Raw genomic sequence first — 13,240 nt, forward strand, 5'->3', positions numbered from 1 at the left:
CCTAGAGTTGACAAGGTGGCCTGGAAATCATGCCGAGATTTCTGATAGAAGTGGCCTGAAAATGCCCAAATTTGAGGTCGTGCCGTGGCCTTTTTAGATGTTGGGAGCCGATACCGAGACCGCCGAGATGAGTGGGCCTCAAATGTTGGAATTAATTGTTGTGCCGAGACCTCATTGTGTGTTGAAGGTCGTGCCGAGGTTGAAACGAGTGTGACTTGCCACGTTGGCCTTGGCGGTTACAGGCCCAATGGTTATTTAATCTGGACCGTTGGATGTTCTAGATCGAACGGTCCCGGTCTTGCTGAGGCTTTTCACCTTCCCCGTTTACCTCACCTATAAATAGGGGGGGTGAGAATTTACTTGCTGTAAATTCTCCGAGCTCTCTCGTAATCAGATTCGACCGAGCTAACCGAGTAAGGTAAATTTTGTATTCGTTATTTTTTAGCAATAAATGGATAGGGGATATTCCTCGGCAAGGAGTTGGACGTCCTCGGAGAGTTCGGACACTAATTCAAGTAGAGAGGGGTCGGGGTCAAGTGAGATATCTAGGTTGTCGCCTCTGCAGTGCGAGGTAGTGTTTCCTTCCGACCGCCCCGAGCCAGAAGATAGTGGGGATGAGGTGGTTGAGATCTCGCCACCGCCGAATCTGGGTGTGGCTCTGGCGCAAGCTGTCGAAGTTGACAAGAGGGGGGTGAGTTCGGTCGGGGTAGAGCCTGCCGACGTGGAGATTCAGGGGGGTGTAATGGAAGTGATCGGTGGCGGTCGAGGTAAACGTAAGGTCACTTCGAGACCTAAGCCGAGAGCGAGGATTGAATATGGCTCTCTGGAGATGTCGGGGTATGAATGGGTAGACGGAGAGGTCGGCATATATTTCTCCAAGTGGTCTGACCAAGCCATGCTAGACACCTTTGTTTCTTTGGAGAAGTGTTTTGGCAGCGGAGACGGAGAATTTCCTTTGTTTGCCGAGGCGTGCGAGGACGATGGGCCGAACACTGATTTCGTCTTTCTGGAACCAAGTGACGACGAGGCCGACTACTTCTACGCCTACATGTGCTGGTTCGAAGATCTCGGGGTCCAATTGCCGTTTGATGATTTCCAGATGGGTGTGCTCCGAGTGCTAAATGTTGCGCCGACCCAATTACATCCGAATGTCTGGGCGGCAATGCAGGCATTCCGAAACCTCTGTCTATGCTTAGGACTCACGCCTCGGCCGTTGGCGTTTCTATATTTTTATACGTGTCAGCCGAGTAAACCGGTGAAGTGGGTATCGTTGTCTCGGGTGCCGAAGCGTGGGTTTCTTCAAGCCTTTACCTCGTCCTACAAAGGGTTTAAGAGTGGGTTTTTTAAGGTTCGTTGGGGGTTGGACATGAGAGATTGTTTCTATGATCGCGAAAACACACCCCTATTCCCCTTCTACTGGACGAGGCGTCCGACTCGTTACGAGGCTATATCAAAATCAAAACTCCCTGCCGAGGACATAGAGATTGTAGAACTCCTCGACCAATTGCCGAAGGAACTACCCGTCCGAAGCCTCCTGGATATTTTCGAGACGTCTCATTTCGAGATGGTCTTGCTAGGTATGTACCTTAGGCTTCGGTAATGTAGCACCATTTTTAATTGATGTTAAAATTTGCTTTGTTGTAGGATTGATGGCCGGAGGCAAACTTGACGTGGTCGCGATGCTCGCCAAGAGGGCGAAGGAAGCAAAGGAGAGCGGAAAGGTGCCGCCGGCGAGATCGGCCCTCAAGGCACAACGAGACAAGCCTCCTCACGTCCTAATTCCGATGTCCGATCCCAAAAAGAAAGGGGGGTCGTCTAGGGTTCGGGCGGCCGAACAAAACCTTGAGTCGGAACGACCGAGCTCTTCCTCCAAGCGGCCGAAGCAGCTATCACTGGATCAAACATGGTGTGGGGCCTTCGCCATTCCTGCTGTTGTTGCGGGGTCCAACTTCCTGGCTTCGGACGTGCAGGTCGAGAACTTGGTCAGTCTCGACGTTACTACCGGGGGAGGACTTCAATACTTGGAGGGGATGTCAACGGAGGCCGAGTACAAGCTATTCTGTGAGCTTGATGCTCGGACTTCCCTCGTGGCCAAGCATGTGATGATGAGGTCGGCGGTCTCGGCCAAGAGGCTCCAAAGCCGTTTGAAAGATGCTGAGGCGACGGTGAAAGATGCCTTGAGTGCTAATGCCAAGGCCACTGAATCGGTTGAGGAATTGAAGAAGGCCGCCGATGCGTATCGCAGAGAGGCCGATGACTTGAAGCTGACCGTGCAAAAGATGAAGGCGGACGCTGCCGCTGCTGCAAACGAGATCACCCGGCTTAAGGAGTCGGCTGCGCAGTTCGAGGCCGAGGCCACCGAGCAAATTCTCTCCCAACGTGACGCCGGCTTCAATCATGCTGTTCGGCAGGCTTACCACTTTTGCGACGTCCCGGCTGACTTTCAGTTTGATGTTAGTCGGGACTTCTTGGGTGGCAAGTTTATGAGCTACGCCGAGTTCCCCCAAGGGGCCGAGCCAGATGCCGAGGCACCGCGCCAAAATATGTCCAGTCGGGCCCCAGTGCAATCAACTGGGGAGGATGACCAAATAATTGATGTTGTCGGAGACGGGAACCCGGTGGAGCCGGCGGTTGAATAGGATCGGCTTGTATGGCCTGCTAGGGTTAGGGATTACTTGTAATTTGGCCGGTAGCGCCTTTTGTTAGCTCGGCCTTAGGTGTCGGGGGTGTAGGCTGATTTAATTTTTTGTAAGTAGCCATTTTGATCGGCACTGATTAAATAGACAATTTTTATTTCAAGTTAAGATGAACCGAACGCGCCTCAACCGAGGGTTTTTTCACAACGCGATAGAAACGAAATCTTTGCGAGCGATCGGCTCAATCTGCCATTATTAATAATGAGACTTCATTTGAATGCTAAGTTAAAATGAATCGGCCTCGGGTTAACCGAGGGTTTTCTTTTGTGAGAGGTCGGTTAGATCGGCCATAAGTGATGACGCCGCCATGTATGGTGCGTAGCGGGTTCTTGTTCTACTTACGCGAGTAGGAGGTAGCTTGGCCAAAGCGTGATGGGCCCGACCCATTGGGAGTCGGGGCGTTGTGCTGGGTTTAAATGCTGGTGGTGTATGCTACTCGGCCTAGATGCGTTCTTAACCGAGGGGGTACTCGGCAGGGAAACCTGTCGGGCTCGATAGAACGTCGAGGTGGTCGGCCGAGGGTTGCTTGGTCGGGCTCGGTGGAACGTCGAAGTGGTCGGCCGAGGGTTGCTCGGCGTTGGTACGTGAGTAACGTTCGGCCTAGGTGCATCCTTAGCCGAGGAGGGTACTCGGCAGGGAAACCTGTCGGGCTCGGTAGAACGTCGAAGTGGTCGGCCGAGGATTGCTCGGCGTTGGTACGTGAGTAACGTTCGGCCTAGGTGCATCCTTAGCCGAGGAGGGTACTCGGCAGGGAAACCTGTCGGGCTCGGTAGAACGTCGAAGGGGTCGGCCGAGGGTTGCTTGGCGTTGGTACGTGAGTAACGTTCGGCCTAGGTGCATCCTTAGCCGAGGAGGGTACTCGGCAGGGAAACCTGTCGGGCTCGGTAGAACGTCGAAGGGGTCGGCCGAGGGTTGCTCGGCGTTGGTGCGTGTCGATCGAGATCGAATTCTGCATCATTGCGGTCTACACATGCATAATATTGGATGAGGAAAGATAATGAAATAAGCTTTTTATTAATTAAGTGCCTCGTTAAAAACCTTGCCGACCCAAAACCCTCCTTAGGGACAAAAGAGTCGGTCAAGGAAAAGAGTGCACTAGTACATCAACTGTAATACATCTTTAGGTGAGTTGAGTTCCAATTTCTAGGGATAGGCTTTCCGGACAGGTGCTCCAGCTTGAATGCTCCGTTATTCAGGTTGTGTCGGACCCGGAAGGGCCCATCCCAGTTTGGGGCGAGCTTCCCTTGCTTCGGATCTTTCCTCGCTTCGCCCGTGGCTCTCCAAACGAGATCTCCTTCTCGGAATGCTCGAGGCTTCACCTTGCTGTCGAACCTTCTCTTGTATCGTTGTTTGGTGGCCTCGGCCACAACCAGCGCTCGGTCTCGAACCTCTTCTATCGCGTCTAGGTTTGTTTGAAGTTCGGCTTCATTGTTTGCCTCATCAAAGTGGGTTCGACAGAATGGCGGTTCCCTGATTTCCACTGGGATCATCGCATCGGACCCATAAGCCATGCGAAAAGGGGTCTCCCGCGTAGTCGATTGGGGGGTACATCGGTATGCCCAGAGCACCTCGGGTAGTTGCTCGGCCCATGCTCCCTTTGCCTCCCCTAGCCGTTTCTTTAATTCTGCCAGGATGACCTTGTTGGCCGACTCGGCCTGCCCGTTTGTTTGTGGGTGTTCTACCGAGGTAAATTTGTGTTGTACTCCTAGGCCAGCCAGGAACTCGTTGAGTTTTCGATCGGTGAATTGAAGGCCGTTGTCGGTCACTAGTGTGTGAGGGACACCGAAGCGGGTGATGATGTTTTTCCATAGGAATTTTTGAACCTGGAGGGCGGAGATGCATGCCAGGGGTTCGGCCTCAATCCACTTGGTAAACAAATCCACAGCTACGATGAGGAACTTGCATTGCCCCTTGGCGATCGGAAATGGTCCTAGTATGTCGGCTCCCCAGGTAGCGAATGGCCATGCGGGCGGGATGCAATGTAGTTGCTCGGCCGGCTGGTGGATTAGGTTCCCATGCTTCTGACACGGTAGACACTTCTTCACAAACGCTGCACAGTCGGTGCTCATGGTCGGCCAGTAGTATCCGGCCCGTAAGAGCTTGGAGACAGTTGTCCTCGCTCCTGAGTGCAGGCCGCAGATTCCCTCGTGCACCTCTCTCGTCACATAATCGGCTTCATGGAGGTCGAGACATTTTAGCAACGGGGTAGAGAAACCACGTTTGTACAGTTGCCCGGCAATGATAGTATATCTACTGGCTTGAGTTCGCAAACGTTTGGCCTCGGCCGGATCGTCTGGTGTGACCCCGTCAATGATGAAAGCTTTGATTTCGGCTCGCCAGTCTGGGGGATCCTTTGGTGCGGTGTGGTCGACATCGACATTTGCTATCAATTCCGTGTCAACACTGGGGTGGTCGATCTCCTGTTGGATGATGGTTCTCAAGTGACCTGGTTTTTTGGTTGTGGCTAGCCTAGCCAACCGGTCGGCTCGAGTGTTGTTCTCTCGTGGGATGTGCTCGACCGACACCTCCTGGAAGTTTGACTTCAGCCCTTGATAAGTGTGGTAGTATTTCATCATCACGTGGTCCTTGACCTAGAAATTACCACCTACTTGTTCGGCCACAACCTTAGAATCGGTCAGACATTTGATTCTCGTCGCGCCCATGTCTTCGGCTAATCTGAGCCCGGCTATCAGGGCTTCGTACTCAGCCTGATTGTTGGAGGCTTTGAATCGAAAACGCAGGGATTGCTCCAATGTAATGCCCTTTGGCCCCTCTAAGATTACACCTGCTCCGCTCCCCTGGCTGTTTGAGGAGCCGTCCACGTGGAGGGTCCACCATTGTTCTTCGAAGCGGCCATGGGGGTGTAATTCGTTCACGAAGTCGGTCAGGCATTGCGCTTTGATCGGCCTTCTCGGCCTGTACGCAATGTCAAATTGCGAGAGTTCGACAACTCATGCCATCATTCTCCCGGCGAGTTCGGGTTTGCCTAGGACCTTGGAAATCGGGCAATCGGTGTGCACGACCATTCGGTGGCTCTGAAAGTAGTGTCTCAAACGTCGGGAGGTATGTACCAATCCGAGAGCGACTTTTTCAATAAGTTGGTATCGGGTCTCGGAATCCTGAAGAAGTCGACTAACAAAATAGACGGGAACCTGAGAGCCTCCCTTTTCTTGTACCAGAACCGAGCTGATTGCTTCGTCTGATACGGCTAAGTATACCAACAGCGGATTCGAACGGTCCGGTCTCGTCAGGGTCGGAGGGGTCGCCAAAGCTGTTTTCAATGCTGTGAAGGCCTCTTCGCATGATTCGTTCCAGGCGAAAGTCGACGCCTTTTTCAAGAGCTTCGTCATCGGACTGATTTTGTCGCCTAGCCGAGGGAGGAATCGGGACAGGGCAACCAGTCTTCCAGAGAGGCGCTGCAATTCCTTCAGGCTGCTCGGGCTCCGCATATCTATTACAGCTTGGCATTTGTCTCGGTTAGCTTCTATGCCCCTCGATGATAGCATAAAGCCAAGAAATTTACCTCCCTTAACCCCGAAAGTGCACTTCTCGGGGTTGAGTCGCATGTTATGTTTACGCAATGCTCCGAATGCTTCGGCGAGGTCGGCCGCGTGATCTTCCATGGAGTTAGATTTCACCACCATATCGTCCACATAAATCTCGATGTTGCGGCCGATTTGATCTCGGAATACCTTGTCCATCAACCTTTGATAGGTTGCCCCAGCGTTCTTCAACCCGAACGACATTACCTTGTAACAAAAATTGGCGCTTTCGGTGATGAACGCCGTTTTTTCCTCGTCGGCCGGGTGCATTTTTATTTGGTTATAACCTGAATATGCATCCAAGAAGCTGAAGATTGCCTGCCCTGACGCACCGTCTACAAGCCGATCAATACAAGGGAGCGGGTATGCATCCTTCGGGCAGGCTTTATTGAGGTCGGTGTAGTCGGTACACATTCTCCATTTGCCATTTGACTTCTTGACCAGAACTACATTTTCCAGCCACGTGGTGTAGGTAACTTCTCGGATGAACTTTGCTTGCAATAGTTTTTGCACCTCAACATTTGCAGCCCTTCGTTTCTCGTCTCCCATTTTCCTTTTCTTTTGGGCTATCGGTCGGGCGTCTCGGCACACTGCTAATCGGTGACACAAGAAACCAGGGTCTATCCCAGGCATGTCTGACGCCGTCCAAGCAAACAAGTCTTTGTTGTCTCGGACAGTTTGCTTGACTCGGTTTGCATCAGTTTCGCTCAACTGGGATCCTATTTGGGTGATTTGTTCGGGTGATCGGCCGAGCTGGAAAGGGACGAGGTCTTCGGCGGCCTCAATTCGTTCCACTTCCCCTAAACGAGGATCGAGGTCGATGCTCTCGGCTGTCTCCTGTCTAACCACGTTTACCCCTCTTGCTGTCGCGGGTGGCTCGACCAGAGGCTGCACCTTCAGACTAGAGAGGTAACACTCCCTTGCAGTTTTTTGGTCGACATGCACGGTGATCACCTCCTGCTTATCCCTCGATGGAAATTTCATGCACAGGTGGGGGGTCGAAACAATGGCCCCCAGCGTGTTGATCGAGGGTCGGCCCAATAGAACGTTGTACGACGTGTTGGCGTGTACCACGATGTATCGGATCTTGATCTCTCGGGAAGTCTTTTGGTCGAACCCGAAACGGGTATACAGGTCGATGCACCCTCTCGTCATCACTCTTTCGCCAGAAAAACCGACCAGGGGTTCGTGATATGGCTCTAAGCTCTCCTCGGGAATCCCTAGCTGCACAAAAGTATTCCAGTACAAGATGTCGACGGAGCTCCCTTGGTCGACCAGGGTTTTCTTCACGATGCAGTTGTGCATCTCGACTGAAATCACCATAGGGTCGTCTTGGATGGGGTCGACACCACGAAAGTCTCGGTCCGAGAATGTGATTGTCGGCATCCTCGGTGCTTTCTGTTGGTTCACGGTATTTACATCTCGGACTGCCCGGAGGTGCCGCTTTCTAGCCGAAGAGGTGGAGCCTCCTCCGGCGAAACCCCCGGCGATCGTGTTTATTATCTTTCTCGGCCGAGTGTTGTCTTCTCTTGAATTTTGTGAATGGTCTTTCCTTTCGGCCGAATGGGACCTGTGACGTCGGTCTCTTGGTGGTGACGTTCGCCGACTGTATTCTTCGTCTCTCCCTCTTGGCCGGTGGTCTTGTGGTGAGACAAAGTTCTTCAGGTGACCTTGCTTGATAAGGTCCTCAAGCTTGTCCTTTAGCGCCAAGCATTCTTCCGTCGAGTGCCCCCGGTTTCGGTGGAATCGCCACGCTTTCGCCTTGTCCGCTCTTGGGGGCGTGTTCGCTCTTTTTGGTATTACCAAGATTTCCGACGAGAGGGCTTGCTCCAATACCTTAGCCCTGCTAGCGTTGAGGGGAGTGTACGTTGTGTATCGTGGTCCTCTCGGGGGGCGGGAATTTGAGGGGTCGGCATTGGTCTTTTTTGTTGGTTCCCGGCTAGATTCCTTCCGGTTGTAATTCTCCTCGGCTCTAGCTTGATTTCTTGTTTCGGCCAACTCCTCCATTTGCATGTATTTTTCAGCTCGGCGTCGGAGATCATTCATGTCCACAGGTGGCTTTTTGCATAAGCTATTGACGAACGGTCCCGGCCTGAGGGCAGTGCTCAACCGGTCCAGCGCCACGGCTGGGTTGAGATCACCGATCTCCATGGCAATCCTGTTGAACCGGTCCATGAAACATCTCAGACTCTCCTTCTTCTCCTGACGCACTCCCGCTAAAGCCAACGAGGTCGTCCTGTACGGCTTGCTCGTCGCAAATTGCAAAGTGAACTGGGATGACAACTCGCCAAACGAGTCGATGGAAGAATTCGGCAACCTGGTGAACCAGTTTAGAGCTCTTCCTTTCAGTGAGGTGGGAAATATTCGGCACAGGGCCGAGTCGTCTTGGGTGGAGAGAGTTGCCTGCGTCAGGAAAACATTCAGGTGTTCATCGGGGTCGGAAGTTCCGTCATATTTCTCAATTGGGAGGTTTTTCCAATGATCCATGAGGGTTTTTTCCATTATTCTCCGTGAAAAGGGATGTCTTAGGGAATGGACGGTGGTTTCGGCCCTGTTGGCTACCAATGAGGTGCTCGGCGTTCGAGTTACCGGCTCAGTCGGGGCGTGATAGGCAGATTCTTCCACGACTGTGGGGGTGGACGGCACACAAGTTTGGTTCAGGTTCCGGAGTTCGGCATTCTGCCGCCGTAACTCGGCTAGCTCCCGGGCGTCGGCTTCTCTTTGCCTGCGTATGGTGGCCATTTCTTCCCGCAACGCGCGGAGGTCGTCTTGTAAATTTGGTTGGGTTTGATCAGTATTCGGCTGGACCTGCTGTATCACGGGTTCCGGTTGAGTTTGGGGCATTCCGTACGGGTAACGCTCTTGGTTAGTCATGGCGGGATTGGCTTCGGTATTAACGTTGTGAGTCGGTTGGGTCGTTGTTGATTGTCCTTTACGGGTCACTACCATATCTCGGTCTCAGTCGTAGAGTTAAGAAAGGGGCTGAAAACGTCTCTTCGGCCCCACGGTGGGCGCCAAATGTTCCTGTGTTAGGATACACACTCCAATTATCCTTGTTGTAGTAGGTCTGGTCTTGGGTCTCGGTCTTCTCGTTCAATCCGGGCGGTCCGAAGCGAGAGGGGGGGTGCCTGCAAAGACACTCCAACGCTCAAGTAAGTACTCGGCGTAATAAATGCGGTAGGTCAAAAGTAGTTACATACCTCTCAGGAGTTCTATTTATAGGTGTTCGTGTTGGGCCGTGATTATGGGTTGGGCCCCGGGAAATTAGGGGACTGATCCGAAGTTTATGCTAATTAATTTATCCGTAATTAAGCCGATAATGACGTTGACCTTGGCCGACCGTACCGATAAGTTCCGTACATTCGTGTGGGGTCGGTGGTGTCGGGTACTCGGCGTGTTCGGGTACGCAAAGCGTTCGGATTACTCGGCCTAGTCGGCACCATACGGTATATATCGTATATAAAAAATCTACGAAATTCTACAAAGTTCACAAAATCTCGTAGAAATCATTAAAATCTTAACTTAAAAGTCTTGTAAAATCCATTAAAATGCTGATTTAAAGTTTTGCGAAATCCTATAAAGTCTTAAAAATCATGAAAATCCTGTAAAATCTTTTAAAATTCACAGGACTTTTTTCAACTAAAAAAGTCATTTAAAATCTTAATCCAATATACTCTCTTATTTTATATAGTTAAAAATAACTTCCTTTAATTGTACGGATATAAATAACATATGAAATTGCTATTAAAAACCTTATTAATTTAGGTGCTATTAAAAGGCTTTCTTTATTGCGGTGTTTGTTTGTTCAAATAAAGCTTGTGATTTATTCTGTCCACATCATCCATCAATTAATGAGCAGCAAAAATTTAATTAAGAAACAAAGACACCGCAGAGTTATTGTAAAAGAGTTAGTGTCATCTACATAAAATGCTTCTTGTTTTAAGATTCCACCCTCAAGCACCAGCTTCAGCTTAAATGCTTAGTAGTTAAAAACAATGCACACACTTTTCTTATTTTTCCTATCTACCAATAAGACCCCGTAGCATCATCAAAATTAGTAAAGCAATTAAGAAGTGTGTTTCAAAGATAACGTACTATTGTCCTAAAAAAAAAAAAGAAAAAAGAAAATGTACTGTCGCTAATCTCAGGAGAGGGATATGCAATTACCTCATTACAAAAAATGCTGGCTTGTCATGCATAACACATTAAAATACAAAAAAGGATTAAGAAAAAGAAAAAGAAATTCAACGGTGTGAACTCTCTCACATGTGACAACAACTGGAACCGTTATATGATGAAAAAGCTAACCCCTTGTGAGGTAACAATGTTGTGCTTTCAATGACAACTTCGAAATGTAAGTTCCTTTCAATTCTCCATCATGATTTTAATCCCGTTATTGATCATCATTTATTGTATATAATAAAGTGTACGTGAGGTAATAATTATAATAAACCTTGGATTAGAACCTTGGATTAGACAGGCATCATGTGTTGTATATAATCCCACGTTTGGGAGATTGGACCAACCCACAAAAACCATACTTATAATTAATTAGTTAATTAATAAATTACTTTGTGTAGACATTAATGGACATGACCAAAAGCCATATAAATTATACCTTTTAACATAAAGTGAATAGAAGTTGTTTTTTATAACCTTTCAAACCTTGTTGATGAAAAGTTAGTTCAACGTTATGAACCTAAATTAGACCAAATGATCAACCTCAATCCTGTAGTCCTATGGAGCTAGAGAATAAAGAAGTTACACATGACACCAAGTATTGTTTTAATCTAGCTGCAGACTTCATCATTATGAGCCAAGTTTCAAACTGTAATCAAGTATCACCGAAAGTTGTAGGGTTGTTTTGATGGTAGATGGAAAGGAAAATTCCTGCAGAATATGGCCAAAGTTCCTATTCCAAATTCACCCACTTGGGCTAATCAGTTAAATAATGTACACCGGCCATTAATTTTTATAGGTAGAAAAGTAAATGTTGGATCATTATAATTTTCAGAATAAATACAAACTGTCTTTGATATTTAATTTTGATCATATCGAGAAAGGAAATTCTTGCAATTCTTCCAGGCAGAGGTCAGATATATTGATCCAACATGGCATGATCCACGAATGGCACTTGAGTTTTCTTTTACAATAGCTTTATTATTATTTTTTTTTACCAGCGGGTTTAGTAATGAGGCTTTTAAAGAAAATGAAAGAGAGCATAAAAATTTTACTTTTTAATTTAGGAGAATTATAAAATATTTATAAAATATAAACATAAAATATTATTAGAACATTAAATTTAAAGCTTAAATATTTTTTAGTTTTAAATTTTTATTTTCGTAGTAGTTAAAAGAATCCATCCTTAAAAAATTAAAATGATTATTTTTTTCCTATTAAAATGTAATTAATGGGTTCTTTTAATTTTTACTAGTGATGTAACGTGGTGGAATGCTGCTTGGTCCACTAAATAAATATTTGTTTTGTTTACTCTTTTAAATTTCAATACTCATGACATATTTGCATGCATCTATAAGTTGCTTTTTTTTAATACTGAGTTTTTTTAAAATGAAAAATTTGCTAAAAGTATTTTAAAAAATACATTAACTATAATTTTTTTTATATGTTTTGACAAAAGTCAATAAATTAAAATAATTTAATCCCATCAATCTAAACAAAAGTCAATAGGGTATGATGATCTCACAACTCCAAACAAAAATATTTTAAGTAATTTATATAATGGGTTGCGAGTGAAAATACATTAATGCTTGTCTCCTCCCTTGTTTATTAATAAATATAGATATATTCGTTTAAATTACATGTGATTCTTTTTTCTATTTTCTATCTGTTACAAAAATTTATGGGTAAAAATATTTGTCATTCTTAATTTTGACAATATCATGATCCCTATTCATAATTTTTATTTCTTAAAATAATCGAAAGTTCTTATTGGTTAAAATAAAAAATAAAACACGTAATTGAAGAAGCTTTCATGAAAACTATTTTTGTCATTTCTAATTTCGACTATTTATAACTCATTCATAGTTTTCATTTCTCACAATACGTAAGTTTTTATTTGGTTAAAATTTAGAGTTATATATAAAGGGTGTGCATGGAATGAGTTTATTTATTTTAGTGTGATCTCAAATTTTGTTAAGGTCATTAATTTCATTAATTTAAAACTTATGTCAAAATTGAAATTCATTGATATATATATATATATATATATATATATATATATATATATATATATATATATATATATATATATATATATATATATATGTCATTGTTAAAGTTTCTATCCCCAAAATCTTGCTCTTCCATTTCTCCTTCCATTATTATGTCATTGTTACATTTATCATTGCTCCAAAACTCTCAAATGATGGACCTCAAGTGGATCTACATCTTGAGAGCCTTTCTCAAATTTACTATCGAGTTATTTTGTAAAAAAATCTTTTATAAAAGAGTTACAAAGTGAAAACAAAGATGAAGATGAAGATGTGTTATGAGAAAAATCATTAGCATTACGCTTACTAAGAAGAGATATCGATATCAAAATTATGGTAAAATATTGTTAATGTTGAAGTCACCACAATAATGATGAGAGAGGTTTACATAAGAAAAGAAAGATAAAAGTTTCAATAATACAAATACAAAAATGAAGTACCATAAAAATATAAAAAAATTACATTAATTCTAATTTCAATCATGTAAAAACTTATTTTTACATTAATTCTAATTTTAATCGTGTAAAAACTTATTTTACATCAATAATATAGAAAGAACTTTATACATTAATTATTTTATGAACCAAAGTAGAAAAAAAAAGTTTTTTTACATTAAATATTTATAATTAATGTAAAATAAACTGATTTAAATTACAAAAATATCACGGCATCTGCTTTTACATTGATTTTCATACGATTGATGTAAAAAAATGTTGTAAAGTATTGGTTTTGTATTAGTGATATTTCATAATTGAAAAAAAAATGTTCATAT

The 13,240-nt window shown here is 45.5% G+C and overlaps 1 protein-coding gene across 1 annotated transcript; it reads right to left on the reverse strand.

Moving 5' to 3' along the window:
* Positions 1-5,399: 5,399 nt before the first annotated feature.
* On the reverse strand, positions 5,400-9,187 carry LOC145957814 (uncharacterized). Its single transcript, XM_083074220.1, has 2 exons — positions 5,768-9,187; positions 5,400-5,612 (listed from the first exon to the last, which is right to left on the reverse strand). Exons 1-2 carry the CDS (start codon positions 9,185-9,187, stop codon positions 5,400-5,402), a joined length of 3,633 nt encoding a protein of 1,210 aa, XP_082930346.1.
* Between the last annotated feature and the right edge of the window lie 4,053 nt (positions 9,188-13,240).

The sequence above is a fragment of the Cajanus cajan genome, chromosome 5 (assembly GCF_000230855.2).
Source record: "Cajanus cajan strain Asha chromosome 5, NIPB_CcT2T_4, whole genome shotgun sequence".
Lineage (NCBI taxonomy): Eukaryota > Viridiplantae > Streptophyta > Magnoliopsida > Fabales > Fabaceae > Cajanus > Cajanus cajan.

Bases quoted from the DNA above. Each gene is read 5' to 3' on its own strand.
- LOC145957814 (XM_083074220.1), bottom strand. From the start codon at position 9,187: ATGGTAGTGACCCGTAAAGGACAATCAACAACGACCCAACCGACTCAC. The intron at 5,613-5,767 runs GTACATACCTCC...CATTGCGTACAG, and splicing joins AAAAAGTCGCTCTCGGATTG to GCCGAGAAGGCCGATCAAAG.